The sequence below is a fragment of the Mesoplodon bidens genome (assembly GCF_964165515.1).
Source record: "Mesoplodon bidens genome assembly, chromosome: 1".
NCBI classification, from domain to species: Eukaryota; Metazoa; Chordata; class Mammalia; order Artiodactyla; family Ziphiidae; genus Mesoplodon; species Mesoplodon bidens.
The window spans coordinates 74,839,700-74,859,555 of record NC_138176.1 but is presented as its reverse complement, the minus strand read 5'-3'; the positions used below and the strand labels follow the sequence as shown (position 1 = coordinate 74,859,555).

Genomic DNA, 19,856 nt, shown 5'->3' with positions numbered 1-19,856 from the left:
CAATTTTTTTTAACCTATTAAAGTATAACATAGAGAAAAGTACATACATCACAGTGTACACACAGCTCAGTGAACTCTTACAGTGAGCATACTCTGATTACCAGCACCCAGATTGGATCCTGGGTCAAGAAACAACATTACTAGAGACTCCTAGAACTAACATCCAAGTGGATTAGGTACAAGCGTTTATTTCCAAGGTTGGTCACGGTATTCAGACTCTCAGTTATAAGATGAGTAAGTTCTGAGGATCTATTGTACAGCATGGTGTTTGTGGTTAATAATACTGTATTGCATACTTGAGATTTGCTAAGAGAGTAGGTCTTAAGTGCTCTCACCATAGGCACAAAAAGGTAACTGTGCCGTAATGAATGTGTTCATTAACTTGATTGTGGTATTTCACAATGTATATGTATATCAAATCATTGCGTTGTAGGCTTTAAAGATAAACAGGTTTATTTGTCAATTATACTCAATAAAGCTGTGGAGAAAAAAAGAACATTATCGTTACCCCAGAAGCCCCTTTCAGTTGCCTCTCTCAGAGGATCAACCACCAGCCTGATTTCTAACCAACGTATTAGATTTTGAACTATATATAAATGACATCTAGTAGTTGTATAAAATCCTACACATAGACACAGATGTACATTCACATATCTCTTACCAGTAAAACAAATATATAGATACATATACATAAACATCCATACCATATATACTTTTAGATTTTTTAGAAGGTGAGGGGTTGCCAGTTCTGTTTCTGGCTTCCCAAAGTGAACATTTTAATCTGTTGAGATTTCCTACTGATACTGACTGTATAAGAAGTATATGCATTTATTATCCACTTATTACTTCTAAGTGCTGGTCATAAAATCCTGGTTATCTAATAGGAAAATTTTTGTTCTAGGTCCAGTGGCATTGCAGAGCACGGATGGTTGCAGGAGCCAATTTTTACATTGTTGGACGAGACCCTGCTGGCATGCCTCATCCAGAAACAGGGAAGGGTCTGTATGAGCCAACTCATGGCGCCAAAGTGCTGACCATGGCCCCTGGCCTAATCACCTTGGAAATAGTTCCCTTTCGAGTCGCGGCTTATAACAAGAAAAAGAAGCGGATGGACTACTATGACTCTGAGCAGTAAGCTTTACAGTCTCTGCATGAATCTGTGAAACACTTTGTGCTCTAAGCTGCTCCGAGGGCTTTAACGCATTGTCTCATCTTTACTATAACTTATCAGTGACAAGCTTTGTTGTACCTATTTCAGAGAAAGGCAAACCAGGGAAACAAATTTCTCAGTATTTCAGAAGTTAGAAGTAGAAATAAAAATTGAATCTGGTTTCATGGTTCATGATCTCAGGAATTTTGTTGGGAAGTGTTTAAGGGAACACTTCACTTGAACTCAAGCAGTATGGCTCCAGAGCCTATGCTCTTGACCACTAAGAGTGCAACTTCTTTCTTCAAAGATCTTAGAAGGAACAAAAAAATAACAACCTTTTAATACAAATTATTGGTAGTATTGAGCATGCATCTATCTTCCTTTGACTGACAAACTTTTATTGCTATCTGTAGATAATATCAATACAGACATACCTCAGAGATACTATGGGTTCAGTTTCAGACCACTGTAATTAACGCAAGTATCTCAAGCAAGTCAGACAAATATATTTATTTCCTAGTACATATACAAGTTGTGTTTACACTATACTGTAGTATATTAAGTATGCAATAGCCGTATTTCTAAAAAAACAATTTACATACCTCAATTAAAAAATACTTTATTGCTAAAAAATAAAGTATTATCTGAGCCTTCAGTGAATTGTAATGTTTTTGCTGGTGGAGGGTCTTGCTTAGGTGTTGAGGGCTGCTGACTGATCGGATGGTGGTTGCTGAAGTGTGGGGGGCTGTGGTGATTTCTTAAAGCAGAACAACAATGAAGGTTGCTGCATTGATTGGCTCTTCCTTCCACAAATGGTCTCTCGATAGCGCACAATGCTGCTTAATAGCATTTGACCACAAGAGAGCTTCTTTCAAAATTGGAGTCAGTCCTCTCAAACCCTGCCACTGCTTTTTATCAACTAAAGTTTATGTAATATTCTAAATTCTTTGTTGTCATTTAAAAATCTGTACAGCATCTTACTGAGAGTAGATTCCACCTCAGGAGACCACTTCCTTTGCTCATCCGTTAGAAGCAACTCTTCATCTGTTTAAGTTTTATTGTGAGATTGCAGCAATTCAGTCACATCTTCAGACTCTACTTCTGATTCTAGTTCTCTTGCTATTTCCACCACATCTTCAGTTTTTTCCTCCACTGAAGCCTTGAACCCCTCCAGTCATCCATGCGTGTTGGAATCAGCTTCTCCCAAACTCCTGTGAATGTTGGTATTTTGACCTCTTCCCAGGAATCACAAATGTTCTTAATGGCATCTAGACTGACGAATCCTTTTTGGAAGGTTTTCAATTGACTTTGCCCATGTCCATCAGAGGAATCACTATCTATGGCAGCTATAGCCTTATGAAATGTATTTCTTAAATAAGAAGACTTGAAAGTGGAAATTAGTCCTTTATCCACAGGCTACAGAATGGATGTTGTGTTAGCAGGCATGAAAATAGCATTAACCTCGTTGTACATCTTAATTAGAGCTCTTCGGTGACCAGGTGCATTGTCAGTGAGTCGTCATATTTTGAAAAGAATCTTTTTTTCTGAGCAGTATGTCTCAACAGTGGGCTTAAAATATTCAGTAAACCATGTTGTAAACAGATGTGCTGTCATCCAGGCTTTGTTGTTCCATTTATAGAGCACAGGCAGAGTAGATTTAGAATAATTCTTGAAGACAGTAGGATTTTTGGAATGGTAAATGAACATTGGCTTCAACTTAAAGTCACCAGCTGCATTAGAGAGCCAAAGGACAAGAGAGCCTGTCCTTTGAAGCTTTGAAGCCAGGCATTGACTTGTCTTTAGCTGTGAAAGTCCTAGATGGCATCATCTTCCAAGAGAAGGCTGTTCATCTACATGGAAAATCTGTTGTTTAGTGTAGCCACCTTCATTAATGATCTGAACTGGTTCTTCTGGATAATTTACTGCAACTTCTACCTCAGCACTTGCTGCTTCACCTTGCACTTGTATGCTGTGGAGATGGCTTTCCCTTAAATCTCATGAACCAACCTCTGCTGGCTTCAGACTTTTCTTCTTAAACTTCCTCACCTCTCTCAGCCTTCATGGAATTGAAGAGAGCTAGGGCCTTGCTCTGGATTAGGCTTTGGCTTAAAGGAATGTCGTAGCTGGTTTGATCATCTGTGAAGACCAGTAAAACTTTCTCCATATCAGCAGTAAGGCTGGTTTTGCTTTCCTGTCATTCATGTGTTCACTGGAGCAGCACTTTTAATTTCCTTCAAGAACTTCTCCTTTGCACTCACAGCTTGGCTGTTTGGCACAAGAAGCCTAGCTTTCAGCCTGTCTTGCTTTTCAACATGCCTTCCTCACTAATAAGCTTAATCATTTCTAGCTTTTTTTTTTTTTTTTGCGGTACGTGGGCCTCTCACTGTTGTGGCCTCTCCCGTTGCGGAGCACAGGCTCCGGACGCGCAGGCTCAGCGGCCATGGCTCACGGGCCCAGCCGCTCCGCGGCACGTGGGATCTTCCCGGACCGGGGCATGAACCCGTGTCCCCTGCATGGGCAGGCGGACTCTCAACCACTGCACCACCAGGGAAGCCCCTCATTTCTAGCTTTTGATTTAAAGTGAGACACGTGCAATTCTTCCTTTGACTTGAAAACTTAGAGGCCATTGTAGGGTTATTCACTGATCTAGTTTCAATATTGTTGTGTCTCAGGGAATAGGGAGGCCCAAGGAGAGGGCAAGAGACTGGGGAACTGCAAGTTGGTGGAGCAGTCAGAACACACACGTTTATTGATCAAGTTCACCATCTTATACGGCCGTGGTTCACGGCGCTCCAAAACCATTGCAGTGGTAACATCCAAGATTATAGATCACCAAATATAATAATAATGAAAAAGTTCAAAATATTGTGAGAATTACCAAAATGTGACACAGAGACACGAAGTGAGCAAATGCTGTTGGGAAAATGACGCTAACAGACTTGCTTGATGCAGGGTTGCCACAAACCTTCAATATGTGAAAAGTGCTACAAAATGAAGTGCAATAAATGAGATAGGCCTGCAGGTAGTACATTCTGTAAATTTAGAGTGGCAGTGTGAGGCTCTAGCGTCAGAAGTTAAGAGTGCTAGCCCTGTTCTTCCTGCATGACTTGAGATTCCTGTGTCATCTCTGGCCTTGTTTCTTCATCTCTACAATGATGGCAGTGGATGAGTTGATTCCCTTCTAGCTCAAAATCTGTAGTCATTTCCGGGAATCGGAGCTCCTAGTTATTTTTACATTAGTAGGTGCTTCATGCTTTGTTGATTGATGCTTATTTAGTACGAATTACATCTGCTTATTTAGTACCCCTGCTTTTTTAGTATAAATTACAATTCATGTTCAGTAAGTAGTTGTCTCTCAGTACCTGGCGGGGGGGGATCGGTTCCAGGACCCCCCACAGGTAACAAAATCTGCAGATGCTCAAGTCCCTTAATATAAAATGGTGTAGTATTTGTATTTAACCTACACACATCCTCCTCTCTACTTTAAATTACCTCTAGAATACTTATAATATCTAATACAGTATAAATGCTGTGTAAATAGTTGTAAATACAATGTAAATGCTATGTAAATAGTTGCCTGCCCATGATAAGAGGTTTGTTGATTTTGTTTACTCCTTCAAAAAACCCGCTCTTGGTTTTACAGGTTTATATTTTGGAACTTTCTGGAATTCTCCCCTTACCTCCAGATATTTTCAATCAGAGGTTGATTGAATCCTTGGATGTGGAAACCATGGATATAGAGGGTTGGCTCTATTTTTAATTTATGTTTTATCAGTTCACCTCTACTGGCAGGTGCTAATTAAAAACTGACTGAGTCTAATGACTTCTAATCTGAGAGCGCTCATCCTTTTTCCCTTGATACTGTGCAGTTGACTGCGCATTCAGGAATAACCCTGATCCTAACCCTGCGTCCTCATTTGTTGTAGCCTTTTTTGTGATGGTGCAGACAAGAAGGAAAAAGAAACTTTTTAAAAATCAACACATTCTCTTGTTTCTGAAAGGGACATAAAATTTGGTGTCATTTAATTAAATGATAAGTTATCTGGATAAAGAAATACTACTGTTAACAGTGGAGATTGAGGGATTTGTTGGCTTCTCGTTTAATGATAATAATTCTGGAGAAAATGCATAATTTTAGATGATAGCAGTCTTCTCTGAGTGATGGACTGTAGCAACATACAGGAAAACCTTATGAGTCAATGAACAGAAAAGGCTTATTGGACAGCTGGTTTGGGGAAATATGAAAGAACTCTGGGCTGTTCCCAATAGCCTTGGTGTGGCCACTCGAGACTGTTATTTTCTGAAGGTCCAAGTTGTGGCCCAGGTTATAGTATACTTCAGAACCACACCATGAGAAGAATTTGCAATAAACCAGAATATTTTTACCCTTGTACAAAATCAGGGTTTGCCAATACCTAGAAGTAGCTCTAAATTGTGGCGTGTTTTGTTTTGCCCTAAAAATAAATGTGTGTGTGATTATGTATGCGTGTCTATATATATATACTTATATACATACATAGACACATTCTACAATTTCACTGTCTAAATAAAAGTGCAGCTATAAAAGTGATGTGCTGAGAGTTGTAAATGGACTTTTTCTACCAAAGAGATGCCTTACAAGCTTAAAGAAAATTTCTTTAAAGAAAAAGCAATTAGAGTAAACCTTGAACTATATTACTGCAAAAGGTGATTGAAAGTACAAATTAAATGTTAAGGAAAATAAAAAAGTTTCAAATATAGGTCTGTCCTTCTTTGGTTCAAAATATGTAGGGCCACCATCAGAGATATTAATTTCCTTAGTCTGGAGAGAGGATTACCCATTGACAGTTCTTTTGAAAGCTCCCCCCCACACACAGAGGGTAGCCTTGCCTTCCTACCAATCTGTAGACTATATAGTGTCAGAGATGGAATCCTGGGCAGGGCACCCCTTCACTTCTCACCCAGCATGCAATTTATTTGTATACTTTGTGTACAAGATGTTTGAGCATAACCTTGTTCTGAAAGTAACAATCACTTATAGAGTGAGGGGTGAGAAATAGAATTGTTCTGCTAGTGGCCAAATGCTTAAAACTTAGGTGAGTTTCCATTTTGATGAGTTAAGGAAGCAAAACTAAATAGAGTTGAGCTTTTCTTTTACACTTCTTGTGCTGATGTGTTTCTTTACTGTGGTTTCTTTGCGTGATCAGCTGATTTAATCACACACAGGATCCTAGAACCTATCTGTACGTAGCTGAATGATGTGCTGGGAAGCCCTTGATAACTTTCATGTTTTGTTAAATCTGTGTAATATTTCTTTAAGTCTCTCTTTTAATCATTCGAAAGCTAAATAATTACATCAGTTCTCATAAGATTTTCCAATGATGAATTCTATATTAGTTGCATGACTGGCTCATTTTCTTGGAATTTTTTTGAGTTACCAAATCTTTATAAATTGTAACTTGGGGAGCTTTAAAACTGCCTTAGTTTTCTAATTTTTTATATTTATGTTCAAATATAATTAAGTTGATGGGATATGTTGGAAAGTGATTAAAATTTTGTGGAAAGGCGATAGCCTTTGATGTAGTGAGAAAACACAGTTATTAATTATGCACATATGAGGTTGTCTTATGTTTGATTAATGGATGTTATTCAATGCCAGATTTTATGTAATTAATGATTTTGTAGCTTTTGATTTGATTAAATACCAGTGTAAGGCAAGGCTTAGGGATAAAGAAACAAACGTCATCAAGATTACAGGCAAGATATTATTGATAAGAATTATGATAAAAATCATCTGTTTATACTTAGGAAGTTAAGTAGGTTCATATTAGCTGTAATAATGACTCAAGGAAATTGAGTTTTAGGAGTACAAGATTAAAGCCCATTCTTTCAGATATTACAAACTTTTAGAGATAATTCAGCCATTTCTATTTTTTTCTCCTTTATGCAGTAAATCTTTGTATTTGGATAGATAAATGCAAAATTTTGGTTGAGATTATTGAAGTAGCAACTCACCAAAAAGAGAGTGCACATGAGTGAGAGTGCCTGGTGGAAATGGGTCAGTGAGGGGACAGGTGGACATAAATGTTTGCTGTCTGGTTATTTCCATGTTATCAGTAGAGTACTTCTTTCATATTTTTTAATGCTGGAGTATACCTTAAATCATGTACTATTAGTGTCAATTTTTTTCTTTTTAATTTTTTTTTGATGAAGTCCAATTCATCTATTGTTTCTTTTGTTATTGTTTCTTGTGTTTGGTGTCATTTTCAAGAAATCATTGCCAAATCCATTGTTAATGAAGCTTTCCCCTTATGTTGTTTTTTTTTTTAGATGTTGGGGGTAGGAGTTTATTAATTAATTTATTTATTTTTGCTGTGTTGCATCTTCGTTTCTGTGTGAGGGCTTTCTCTAGTTGTGGCAAGCTGGGGCCACTCTTCATCGCGGTGCACAGGCCTCTCACTATCATGGCCTTTCTTGTTGCAGAGCTCAGGCTCCAGACGCGCAGGCTCAGTAGTTGTGGCTCACGGGCCTAGTTGCTCTGTGGCATGTGGGATCCTCCCAGACCAGGGCTCGAACCCGTGTCCCCTGCATTAGCAGGCAGATTCTCAACCACTGCGCCACCAGGGAAGCCCAGTGTCAATTTTTAAAAGCATTCTACTTAGAGGCATCCTTCAAGGCTTTTCTCATATATTCTTAACTTCTTTTATTTACTTTCTACAGGGAAGCTCATCTGTTCTAGTGGTTTCTGTGTGGTGACTCTTAAAGCTATTCCTCAGTGTTTCCAAGTTGCTAATTATGTTAGTTTTCTATCACTGTGTAACAAATTGACACAAATTTAGTGGCTTAAAACATTACTCATTTATTACCTCACAGTTCCTTAGATCAGAAGTCTGGGTGGGCCAAGCTGGACTCTCTGGCCAGGCTGGGCTCTAATCTGAAGGCTCTGAAAAGAATCAAGTTCCAAGATGACCCTTGTTGGCAGAATTCAGTTCCTTACGGTTTTAGGACTGAGCTCCCCATCTTCTTACTGGCCATCACAGTGGGGAGGATTGCTCTCTGCAGCTAGAAGCCATGTTGAGAGTCTTCCTTGTGGGCCCCCTCATCTCAGCAGTAGAACCTCCCTCAGGTCAAATCCCTCTCAGGCTTCAAATCTCTGACTACTTACTGCTGTCATCTGAGAACCTTTGCTTTTAGAGAGCTTTAGTGATTAGGTTAGGCCCACTCAGATAATTTCACTATTTTAGGTCAATTGATTAGCAACTTTAATGGCATCTGCAAAATTCCTTTTGCCATATAAGGACATATCATGGTAGTAACACCATGGGGTGAAGGTCATGAAGGCCATCTTAGAATTCTGTCTACCATGCTAATGGGTGTTTTCTGCTTAGATTTCTTGTTATTATTTAAAATGCCCAGAAGCAACTTTACCTTTCCCCTCATATATCTCCAAATCCTAAATTTCCTTAGTTACTTGTTCTCCCTGTTGTGTAGAATCTTGAAGTCCTTTATCCTTCCACCTCACTCTTCACATCCAGGTCTTGTCACATTGACCCCTGAAATATTTCTTGTGTAAATTCTTTTCTTTTTCTTTCTTGCTATGTAGTCTTTGCCATACATAAATATTTCTGTTAGAGTACTGGGGAACTGTCTTTTCCATTCATTTATAAAGTGCTTTGTTTTTATTAATTTTGATGTTTCTTTTAAAAACTTGTAGAAGTCTGACTGTAACTGCATGAACTTGCCAATGAATCTTGTCCTGTGTTTGTAGATTTTGCACATATTTTATTGCAGGGGGTTATTGCATAACCATTAACTGATAAGGTCTAATTTAAAATCTATTGCATTGTCTTTTCTTACTATACATTTTAATCATAATTAGGGACATAATACTATGTATATTTTTAAAAGTCAAATTATATATTTTATATATGCTGTGTCTTGTTTTAAAGTCAACATGTTACATTGAAATTAGTATAAAACTTTCCAACTTTGCTATGCTTTATTCATTTATTAACTATTTGTTGAGTCTTTACTACGTACATGTCATTGCTAAATGTGGGCACTGTGGTTGGAAACAAGCAGATATTGTTGTTGCCTTCATAGGACTTACATTCTAGAGAAGACAGGCAGTAAACCTCTTAAGGATGGCATGTGCTTTGCAGAAGACTTGTGTGACCAAGTCTGGGTTATCAGGGATGGGTTCCTGGAGCAAGAGACATTTGAGCTGAGCTGCAGAAGATGACTTAGGCATTCCCTTGGTAAAGAAGGAGGTAATAGCATTCTGGACAAAGGGATAAGTGCATGCAAAGGTGCTGAGGTGAGAGAGACTCAGAGGGTTTGGGAAGAAGGCCAGGGTGGGCTGGAAAAGAGAGTGAAAGGAGGATGATGAGACAGGGACTAGATAAGGCAGTTCTTTGAAAGGTACAAACTGGAATAGATTTTGAAAAGATAGTGTGTTGTTACCATGTACATTAAATATTGGGAAGTTCATGTTTTTGGTAATTAGGTAAGTTGGATTATACAGGTCGATTCTCCTGAGAAATTAAGTAAAAATTCTGGATAAAGGAAAACGTTTTCATAAAAGTATTGTGCTGATAAGATGATAAGAATTGTGAGGCTAAACCATTAAGTGAAGGTTAGAACTTCAGGTAAGTTGAGTGTTGAAGTTGCTTTTGTCTTGGTTGACCTAGCAAATTTGAGTGTTGATTTCCATGGGCTTGACCGAGGTGGGGAGTCCCACAGGAGACACTCCCATTAAGCTGATGCTCCCTCCCACCTTAGGTAGTTAAGAGAGAATCTGAAGTGAACCCCACCCATTCCCCTACCCCAGGAGACTGAGCACAGCCCTGAGCTTTAGGCTCAAAAGCTCAGAACTGTTCACATGGGCCAAACTCATACTACCCGGGTTGTATCAAAACAAAACACATAAACAACCAAAAAGCCCTCAAGCCATGAAATTAGTTTTTGGTGGTTCTTAACTGAGCATGCCTCTAAGTATTCAGCAGAAGCAAATGTAGACTGTCGCTAGAGCATTACTCCTTTGTCCTAGACCTCAATTTATTCCCACAAATAATTATACAAGCTTAATGAACAGCTTAAGTAAAAAATGATAAAGTATACAAGGAAACATAGCACCAAAGCAAGGAAAAAAAATAAAAAAGGGAAACTACAGTTGGCACAAGCAGACCTGCCTGTAGAGACTTCACATGCTAGAATTACCAGACATGGATTACAAAATAACTATACTTGCAGTGTTTACTAAAACAAAAACAAGTTTGAAACTACTGCGTGGCACATAAAAGTATAGAAATGACCTAGCAGTATAGAAAAGAGAAAGATGGGAGGGAAGTCAGTGTGAAGGTGTGCATTAGTGCAGGCAAGAATTAATGAAATGATGGTTTAGATTTAGGTAGCTTGCAACAGGGGGATTGGAAGAAAGATGAGTAGGCATTCCCTGGAAACTTCTCGTTTGACTGAATGTCTGATAGCTTTTATTTATAAGATTTTTGACGGGAGGAAAACATGATGAATTAAGGGTTTTGATAAATTAGTTCGAGACAATTAAATTTTTCATGTATTTCAGTTGGTCTTTGGTTTGGAAACAAAAATTGTTAAATTTGTCATGCATGATGCCATGCTTTTTGGCTCCTGGAAAGAAAGCCATAAATAACTAATTATCTGGTTTTGAACAGATGATTTGTATTTGAAGAGAATTCTTAGTGTTTTTATGTATACTGTATTATATGAGTTTCTTTTGAGTTAAATGAAAGGTAGTTAGCCCCCAAATAGTTAATTAGATTCACTTATAAGTTACTACCATTATTTTTAGTTCTGTCGGAGAAGAAGCTCCCCTTTGTGTCTCTGATTGCTTATCATCTAATTAGTATTTTTTAAAAAGCTGGTCTAATTGAATATGAACTTTTGAAAGATAAAATTGAAGGCCCCTGGGCTGACCCCAGCTTCTTGTCTGAACAGCTTGTGCTGGTGGCTCTGATGGCCACATATGTGGACTGAGAGACAGCAGATATTTGTAAGGAATTAAAATCTTCAACAAGTGGCCAAGAGCTGTTGTACTTTGGAGTTGGTCAAGATGCTGGCCATATGTAGTTGTGTGTCCCACATGGGACAAGTTGCTGGACCCACAGGGTCCCATATAGTCTGCTGGATGGTGTGCTTTTTCTGTCCTTGCGTTCTAACCCCTTCCGCTTCAGTTGTTTCTTTTTGGTTTTTTTGGTTTTGTTTTGTTTTGTTTGTTTTTTGTTTTTTGGGGGGTGTGTGTTTGTGTGTGTGTTTTAAGAGGAGGCGTTCTGTCAGCTGTGGATTGTAAGAATCTGTGACCAAGTGGTTTTGAAAAGGGAAGAAAAAAAAACAGACTTGCATTTCCTTTTTCAGGTGCCATGGAGATGGGTTAACGAGTGTAGTTAGATGGACTAGCTAGAATTGCTTTGTAGTGAAAGCCTAAGGTTTAGTAGCCTTTTTCTGTTTCTGCCAGATTCCCAGTTACTCACAGGTAAAATTCAGAGCTAGTTTTAGAGCATTCCCCAAATGCCTCAGTTTTTACTTGATTTATTTTTTTTCTGTAAAATGCTATCCATTTAAAGATGTAATTGTGAAAACTGTGATTAGATTACAGATAGTGACTCTAGTGTCAAGTCCTTGCACCTGACTTCTGATAAAAAATAAAATCCTCATGTGAGGGATAGAAATACAAGTCTGAGGCAGAGGGAAATAAATGTGTTTTCCGTAGCCAGGGTGGTGTGGAACCACCAGCATGTAGCAGCAGAAACTCCCGTTTCATGTGATGAAGAAATGCTCGTGGCATGCGGGGCAGATGGAGTGTGAAATAGCGTCAGGAAAAGAGGTACCCAGGGACTTTTGTTTTAAAATTCAATTTCAGAAGGAATGCAAGCAGACTTCTGGGTTTCAGACTGTTTGGCATTCTGAGGAAAGAAAGGACTTTAATTGGTCTGGCTTTTTTCCTTTAATCACAAAGTCAGGACAGAGTCATTCTACAAGCTGCTCCCTCATTTCTTTTTCATTGCCCCATCAGGAACAGGTACTTTACGCATGGGACACAGGGTTTCCTTTCTGAATTCAAAATTTTAAATTGACATCGCCAGAAAGATCTACTGTCATAATTTTCCTTAATGACACTTATTTAGGGAATTGATAAGTGACCCTCCTAAGGAACTAAAAAACATTCAAGCACTATCTGTCAAATGATTCTCAGCTGAACTAACCAGTTTTACATCAGGTTGGAATGAGGGTTTTTTAGATGCAATTGGAGAGATCTGGACCCCTCCACACCCTTGACTTCCTCTCCAGATGCTGCTTTGCTAAGCCTTGCCCTGAGGGGTAACCTCTCTAGCCTAGAGATAGTCACCAAACTGTGTTGATGGATCCTATTATCAGTTCATTCCCACACAGGTTCTGTTTACCCACAGGAGACAACCTTACTACATTTTTATTGAGAAGGTTGAGACCATCTTGCATTAACCACCTCATCTTTTTCTAACTCCACGTCATCACTATTTCTTCTTTTCTTCATTTTTCACCCTCCTTGTCAGAGCTCCTTTCTCTGTGTTCTTCATCCCAGACTTCTCCATCTTTCATTTCTTTCCTGTTAACCTCTCCTGGCTTTCATCCTCCTTCCTTTTCTCATTCTATGCCACTTATTTTCTTCTGCCTATACACATGCTAAGACCTCCCTTTTCTTGTAAAAAAAAAATCTTTTCTCCACTGTGTATCTCTGCCACTTTACCACTCCATCTCTTTCCTTCATCATCCACTGAAACTCCTTGATTAAAGAAAATTTAAATTCTGATTCGTTTATCCAGTGGATTCTTCCGCCCCTCTTGGTCATCTTCCTTAGCCCCTCTGTGGCCTTCACATTAAAATTTTTTCTTTTTCCATGACCTCCATATAATCATCTTGGTTTTCTTCTTACTCTTTCGGCAAATGCTTTCCCTTTTGGCAAGTCTTCTTTCTTGGAGAGCTTATCCATTTTCTCAAACTGGGTTTTCATTTTAGTGTTGATAAATTTAAAAATTATGTTTCTAACCCCAACCTTTCCTGAATTTTTTGGAAATCTCCTCTCATAGTCTTGCTTTTTTCCTAGGCCCTTCTCACATGCAGTCAATTTCTTTTTCTCCCCTTAAGTTGTAGTCATTTATGTAAGAGAAAGATGATAGCTTACTTCATATTTGAACTATTGTAACCAACACATCTGCATGGGCCAGTTTATTATAGTAGATTTGACTTTTCTTGCACATTGAACACATGATAGAAGTGGGAGCTACTCCCTAGATTTAAACTACTTGAATCCATCTTGCTTTGGAGCAATATCTGTTAAACTTTCCTTTTCTTCGGTCATCTTTGAAAATGTGAGCAGACACTTAAAAGATGTTTTACCTAAGAAGATGAGAGCTGTTGAAATATTGAGTTGAATGTATATCTTCCTGTCTTTCTGGTAGTGCAGGGAATAGAAGAGCGGACAGGTGCCTAGGGGAAGGTGTCACATGCCTGAGTTAAAGAAGTAGTGACTTCTGCTTAATAGCAAGACATGGGATTATAAAGCATTAACGTTGATTTTCCTGTGGCTGATTAAATGAGTTACACTTTTTTATATTCTTTTTTTTTTTTTTTTTGCGGTACGCGGGCCTCTCACCACTGTGGCCTCTCCCGTTGCGGAGCACAGGCTCTGGACGCGTAGGCTCAGCAGCCATGGCTCACAGGCCCAGCCACTCTGTGGCATGTGGGATCTTCCCGGACCGGGGCATGAACCCGTGTCCCCTGCATCGGCAGGCGGACTCCCAACCACTGCACCACCACGGAAGCCCACTTTTTTATATTCTTATCCTGTATGTGTAGCATTCCAGAATAAAACTCTCAGACTCTTAGGTGTTTCAGAGTGAGGTAGGACATTCATTAAAGTCTGGATACCTCACTGGGGAGTTGGAAAGGCCAGAATTAGGGACAGCAGCAAATATGAGAGGGAAACCTAGATCCAGGACCAAGAGTCAAGTTGATCTTAGGAACTAACAGTAGTGGGCAGGCCTAAGGACAGGCCAGATGCAAGATATGTAGAGGCTGGTGATAATATAACCAAGTCCAAGGTTCAGAAAACCAGTGAGCAGTCGGGTCACTGAGCACACAGACAATGCAAATTAGAAAAGCAGGAGAGGCCAGAAACTGGGGCACACTGGATCATGAGGAAATCACAATAATTCTTCCTTGGTCTGGAGCTCAGTCCTAGCAAGTGGACAACCCAAGAGCTCATAGATAGACTAAGTGAACCAGGTTCCCCCAGATAAAGTGGAGGTGAGCAAGGTCAAGAGAGAAGCTAGATCGGAAGATGACTATTGAAGAGGTTATGAAGGGCATGTAGAAACCTCTAATGTGAATAATCCAGATTTAGAGAAAAGGGAATATACAAGGAGCTCAGATGAACCACAGCAATCAGAAACCCCGTCTTACCCTTTTTTGGCCAGAGGATGGAGAGTAGTTAGTGACTTGTATAAGACTCTAAATGGTTCTATATTGAATAAAAATTTTCTGTACATACACCTTTTCATTCTTTCATATTTCACCAAATATTTCTTGAGTTCCTAGTTAGAAAGCTAATAAAGTACTTGATCACTGGTCATTATTTACTGAATATGCTGTATGTCCCAGCACTGTTCAGATATACTGTTTACTGCTGATGTCTGTCATTTAGGGGTGAATTAATAGCCTTTGTAACTCCTGTTAGGCCAGAATAGGGAGTATAATGCTATGTCAGCATCCTGTTTATCTGCTCTCATCAGGGCAGTGTTCCAAATGATTGAGGTTTCAGATCAGTTAAAGGTCACATTATTTAAAATTATTTAAATCACTTTTGGATAGAGATTTTAAAAATAAGCTCTTATTGATAATAATATATTATTTTAAATTTTATTTTGATATTGATAATATAAATCATCATTGTAGAAAACTGCAGAAAACATCATGACAAAACTAAAAGCACCTGTGATACCACTTTGTAGAAATAAGCACTGTTAACATTTGGGTGTATTTCTTTATGATCTTCTCCTCCCCGCACCCCCTTATTTTAACAAAATTGCATTGGTATTGTATATAAAGTTTTGCGTCCTGATTATTTCACTTCCCATTATTATATCGTGAACATTTTATCCAATCTTTAACTATACTTTAATGACTATGTAATTCTGCTCAGGACTGTACCACAATTTACTTAGACCTTCAACTGTTAGATTATTTACAACATTTTTACTATCATAAAACAGTTTTCAGACAGCTATCTTTATGCACAGTGTTTGTTGGCATCTCTGATTATTTCCTTTACGTAGATTCCTAGAAGTGTGATTATTAGTTAAAACATACCTGGCATACCTCTAGAAACAAGGGGCACTTGCAGTTTATGATTTCACTCAATTCTCAGATTAACTCCACAAATAGCAAAGTGGGGATGGAACGTACAGTCGCTGACTAGGAGTAAACAGGGGATGTGATCTGGTGACTTGAGTGACCCAGAACTCTTGCTCTGTTCTTGGGTCTGCTATCTAGTCGGTTCCCTTGATTGAGGGAAGAGGTTGAAATTACCAATAGACAGTATGTGTCATAGCCATAGGTGCTCTGTGCTTAATGGTCTAAGGGCTTTTGTGTGTTTTTGTAGGTGTGAAGGTGAAAAGAACTAACACTACCTTTGTGTAATAGCTTATCAATGGAATAATATTAATTATTGCTACTTACATGCTGTTGTTATTTTTTAAGTTCCAGTTTTTCTCTTAATGTTCCAAAATGCATTTAGCTTTCCAGATTCAGACTTCCTAAAAAGTTTTCAATATGTGCATCTAAATTCGATGTTTTTCTAAAAAAAAAAATTTCTATTTCTAAATTATTAGTTGCCAGGGGTTGGGGAGGAGGGAGGGAAATGGGTATGTCTGTAAAAGGGCAACCTGAGGGATCATTATTGTATTTTTGTTGGTTTTTTTTTTTGTAAGCTTTGATAGTGTGGTGTTTTTTGCTCAATGACAAACTTGAAATCAGGTTGATATTCATAAGTAGTACATTTCATCCAGATATTTTTTTCATTAAGCTTGTCTTCCATGAACAGAAGGAACGAATGTTTTTTAAAATTTCACTATAACTAAGTTTTTAAAAATGTGAAATATTTTTCTTTTTTCTCTCCCTTTCAGCCATGAAGACTTTGAATTTATTTCAGGAACACGAATGCGCAAACTTGCCCGAGAAGGCCAGAAACCTCCTGAAGGTTTCATGGCTCCCAAGGCCTGGACCGTGCTGATGGAATACTACAAATCCTTGGAGAAAGCTTAAGCTGTTAACCCAGTCATTTCACCTTTGACACCTCACTGAGTAACAAGAGGGGACCATGTAGTTACTGTTGGCATTTCTTTGTGGTGGTATCTGTATGGACATGCTTCCTAAAAACAGACCCTTTTCCTTAACTAGCATCAGTTTTGGTCTGCCTTATGAGTTCTGTTCTGAACTAGTGTAACACACTGCTGGTTCTAATGTATCTTTTCCACTTACTATAGTTAAATATTCCTACAATATAGTCTTTTTGTATTATATTTATGCTTCTGTCTCATGATTTTTTCAAGCTGTTATATCAGTTGTAACCAATAGTATACACATTGAATCTCACTTTTCATCTCTTGAAAAAAGAAAAAAAAATCCACTAAACAATAAACTTGGCTAGACCTTGTTTGGGAATTTTACAAGACGTCTGTAGCATTTAGATTTTTTTCTTCTACATTGGAAGTACAGACTGCTTTCTTCCTTCCTTCCCATCAGCTATTGATCTCTCAACTGTTATAATCTAAAGTATGTTAATATCTGTGTAAGCCCTGAATGAACTTTATTCAATAAAACTAAACTTTTTGGCTTCGTATTTATGTGACTTTTTAAAAATATCGTTTTGTCTACACATACTTTATCCTTCTTGTGAAGAAGTTTCTGGTGGGGAAGGGAAAATACAGGCATCTTTCATTACTGGAATCTACTGATAATAATTAGTTCCAACCACTGTTTCATAGTGAATTTTTAAGTGGGAAAATAATAATGCATTCTCAGTCCATCCAAAAACTCAACCTGTTTCCCCAAATATCTCTCTGATATTCTTAAATAGCTAAGATGTTGGTACTAGTAATAGAGACATGATAGAGGGAGGTTAGTTCATGGTGGGGGACGGGCAGCATAACAAATTTGCTTTTGTAGTATATCCTCAAGTAGAATATTCCAGAGGAGATGCTTATTTAGGGACTGGATATATAATTTTGGTTGAGATGCCAGCATTTTTGATTTGCGGTCGTATTTCCTACGATGAAATAATCTTGCATGATCTGGCCTTGAAAATTCAGCATTACAAAGAGATGGCAGATTAGACACGGAGATAGTGTATTGTCATTAAGTCAAATGGGAATAAAATACCACTAGAAAAAGAAATAGAAGGAAAAACGAAAACAAAGTAAAAGCAGATCACTGAGGGAATCAATTAGAAAGTTGATAAATAGAAAAAAATGGAGAATATGAATAAAAGTTTCTAGTGGATGGATTTATTCACTAGTGGGTACTGAATGAAAATATTCATTAGTGGACGATGTAAAAAGTATATGAATGCATATGTTGATGGGAAGAATTAGAGGTGATAGTTGATACGACTTTTTTGGTTACACATTATCTAGATCTCTTTTAGGGAGATCTCCTTTATGTAAATCTTGTATCTTCAATTTTTATGTATATATAAAGTTGAAGGATTGCAGAGGGGCTCTCCAACTACAGACAGCTAAGGTGTGACAGGGCTTCAGCTCAGCTAATTCAGAAACTCCAACCTGAAGTGTTGAATGTATAGGAATGATGCAAAGATGTAAGGACAGAATGAGTTGTGGTTTCATGGTGGCAGCGACAGAGTCAAGATTCTGGGGGCAGTGGTGATGGTGCTCGTGGCAGTGGGGGTCTCCTGTGCAAAAGTAGTACCTTATCTTGAATATTCCAGGGCATGACCTTGGCTGAGTCCTCTGCCACTAACCTTTTGTTCCTGACCATTTTCCAAGCCTCATTCTCTTGCATTTTCCATCAATTCTGTAAGAGACCCAACAGCCTCCCCATATATTCCTTTGCTGCCTAAATTATCTAGAGTTTCTGTAGTTTGCCAAGAACCCTGATCGTAACAGGTGACGTGAAAAAATGTATACGTCACATTAAAATCTTGATACTGCTAAATTCAAGGTGATTTTTACTGTTAGCATATTTTATTTATTTTAAAATTTATTTATTTATTTATGGCTGCATTGGGTCTTCGTTGTTGCGCGAGGGCTTTCTCTAGTTGCAGCGAGTGGGGGCTACTCTTCGTTGCACTGCGCAGGCTTCTCATTGCGGTGGCTTCTCTTGTGGAGCACGGGCTCTAGGCATGTGGGCTTCAGTAGTTGTGACACGTGGGCTCAGTAGTTGTGGCTCACGGGCTCTAGAGCGCAGGCTCAGTAGTTGTGGCACACGGGCTGAGTTGCTCTGCGACATGTGGGATCTTCCCGGACCAGGGCTCGAACCCATGTCCCCTGCATTGTCAGGTGGATTCCTAACCACTGTGCCACCAGGGAAGTCCCTGTTAGCATATTTTAAAAGTTAAAATATACAGAAAAAATTTTAATACTTAGCACTCAGAAAACTTATCCTTTTAAAATTACAAAAATATACTCATAAAATCAAGCTGAGGACGTTTAGAACAGAAATCAACAGCATCAGGGTGAAATGTGGTCGAAAAAGGAGCTTTGTGTTCTGTCACGTAATTGTCCTTTCTGAGTCCCATAGTGCCCCTTGTCCTCAACCCACCAGGGAGGGACATGATGAGAACATGATTCTAAGCCTCTCTGCTCTTGGGATTGGCCACCCACTTGTGTATTTTAGAGAGATGGAGAAGAAAATAAAAGTACCCAGTGATTTCTACGAGTCCACAGGTTGGTATGTGTGTCTTTAATCTACAAATAGGACATATGTAGAAATTTTATTTTTCTTTCCCAGCTCATAAAAATGACCCCAAACCAATCTTTAAAACCTTCACCCCTTACACCAAACCTCTACTGCCAAGTGGTCTTGGAAATCTCAATGTCATTTTTATCTATCCATCAGCTGGAACAATGAATGGAAAAATAATTATTTTTTAAAAAAGGAGGAAAAGAAAGTGCAGAAATACAATGTTTTGGCAGAAATATAATGTTTTAAATCTGTCAATTCTGTATTCCACTCTGATAATCAAGACCACATACTTGAGTTTCATTTCCATCCAAGAGGGGAACAGTTATGTCCATATCTTAGAAGTTAGCATTTAAATACCTTATCGGGAAAAATTCAGAAGTTGTGCTTCCCACATATGGTATATTTTTATTAGCACATATGTATCCAGGGGTGAGTTGGCTCACAAAGTAAGGAAGTATTTGCCGACCGGGCTTCTTTTATGTGTGGACTATATTTCTTAGAGGGGCTGTAAGCCTCTTTGTATTTCTGCGGATTCCATTTCCTCTTCCACACAGTCTTGTCCTGAATATAATTATATATAAGTTGTGCAAAACACATTCTGCCCACCTAACTCTCGGTCAGTCTTTTCTGGACTAAGGTAAAAGCTGGCCTCCCTAAAGGTAAGTACTTGAGGACTATAATTGAGCCAGGGGTGTGTTGAGATTGGAACCTCTTTTTCCTAACTTCCTGTTTC

General features: G+C 38.5%; 1 protein-coding gene across 5 annotated transcripts in view; it reads left to right on the top strand.

Moving 5' to 3' along the window:
• Positions 1-17,042, top strand: part of PAPSS1 (3'-phosphoadenosine 5'-phosphosulfate synthase 1) — a 108,870-nt gene extending 91,828 nt beyond the window's left edge. For all 5 annotated transcript variants that reach the window (XM_081226611.1, XM_081226607.1, XM_081226609.1 and 2 more), the window contains 2 exons: positions 902-1,131; positions 16,327-17,042. In XM_081226611.1, the coding sequence (XP_081082737.1) occupies positions 902-1,131; positions 16,327-16,465 (369 nt within the window). In that variant the 3' untranslated portion in view covers positions 16,466-17,042. The remainder of the gene's footprint in view (positions 1-901; positions 1,132-16,326) is intronic.
• Positions 17,043-19,856: the final 2,814 nt, after the last annotated feature.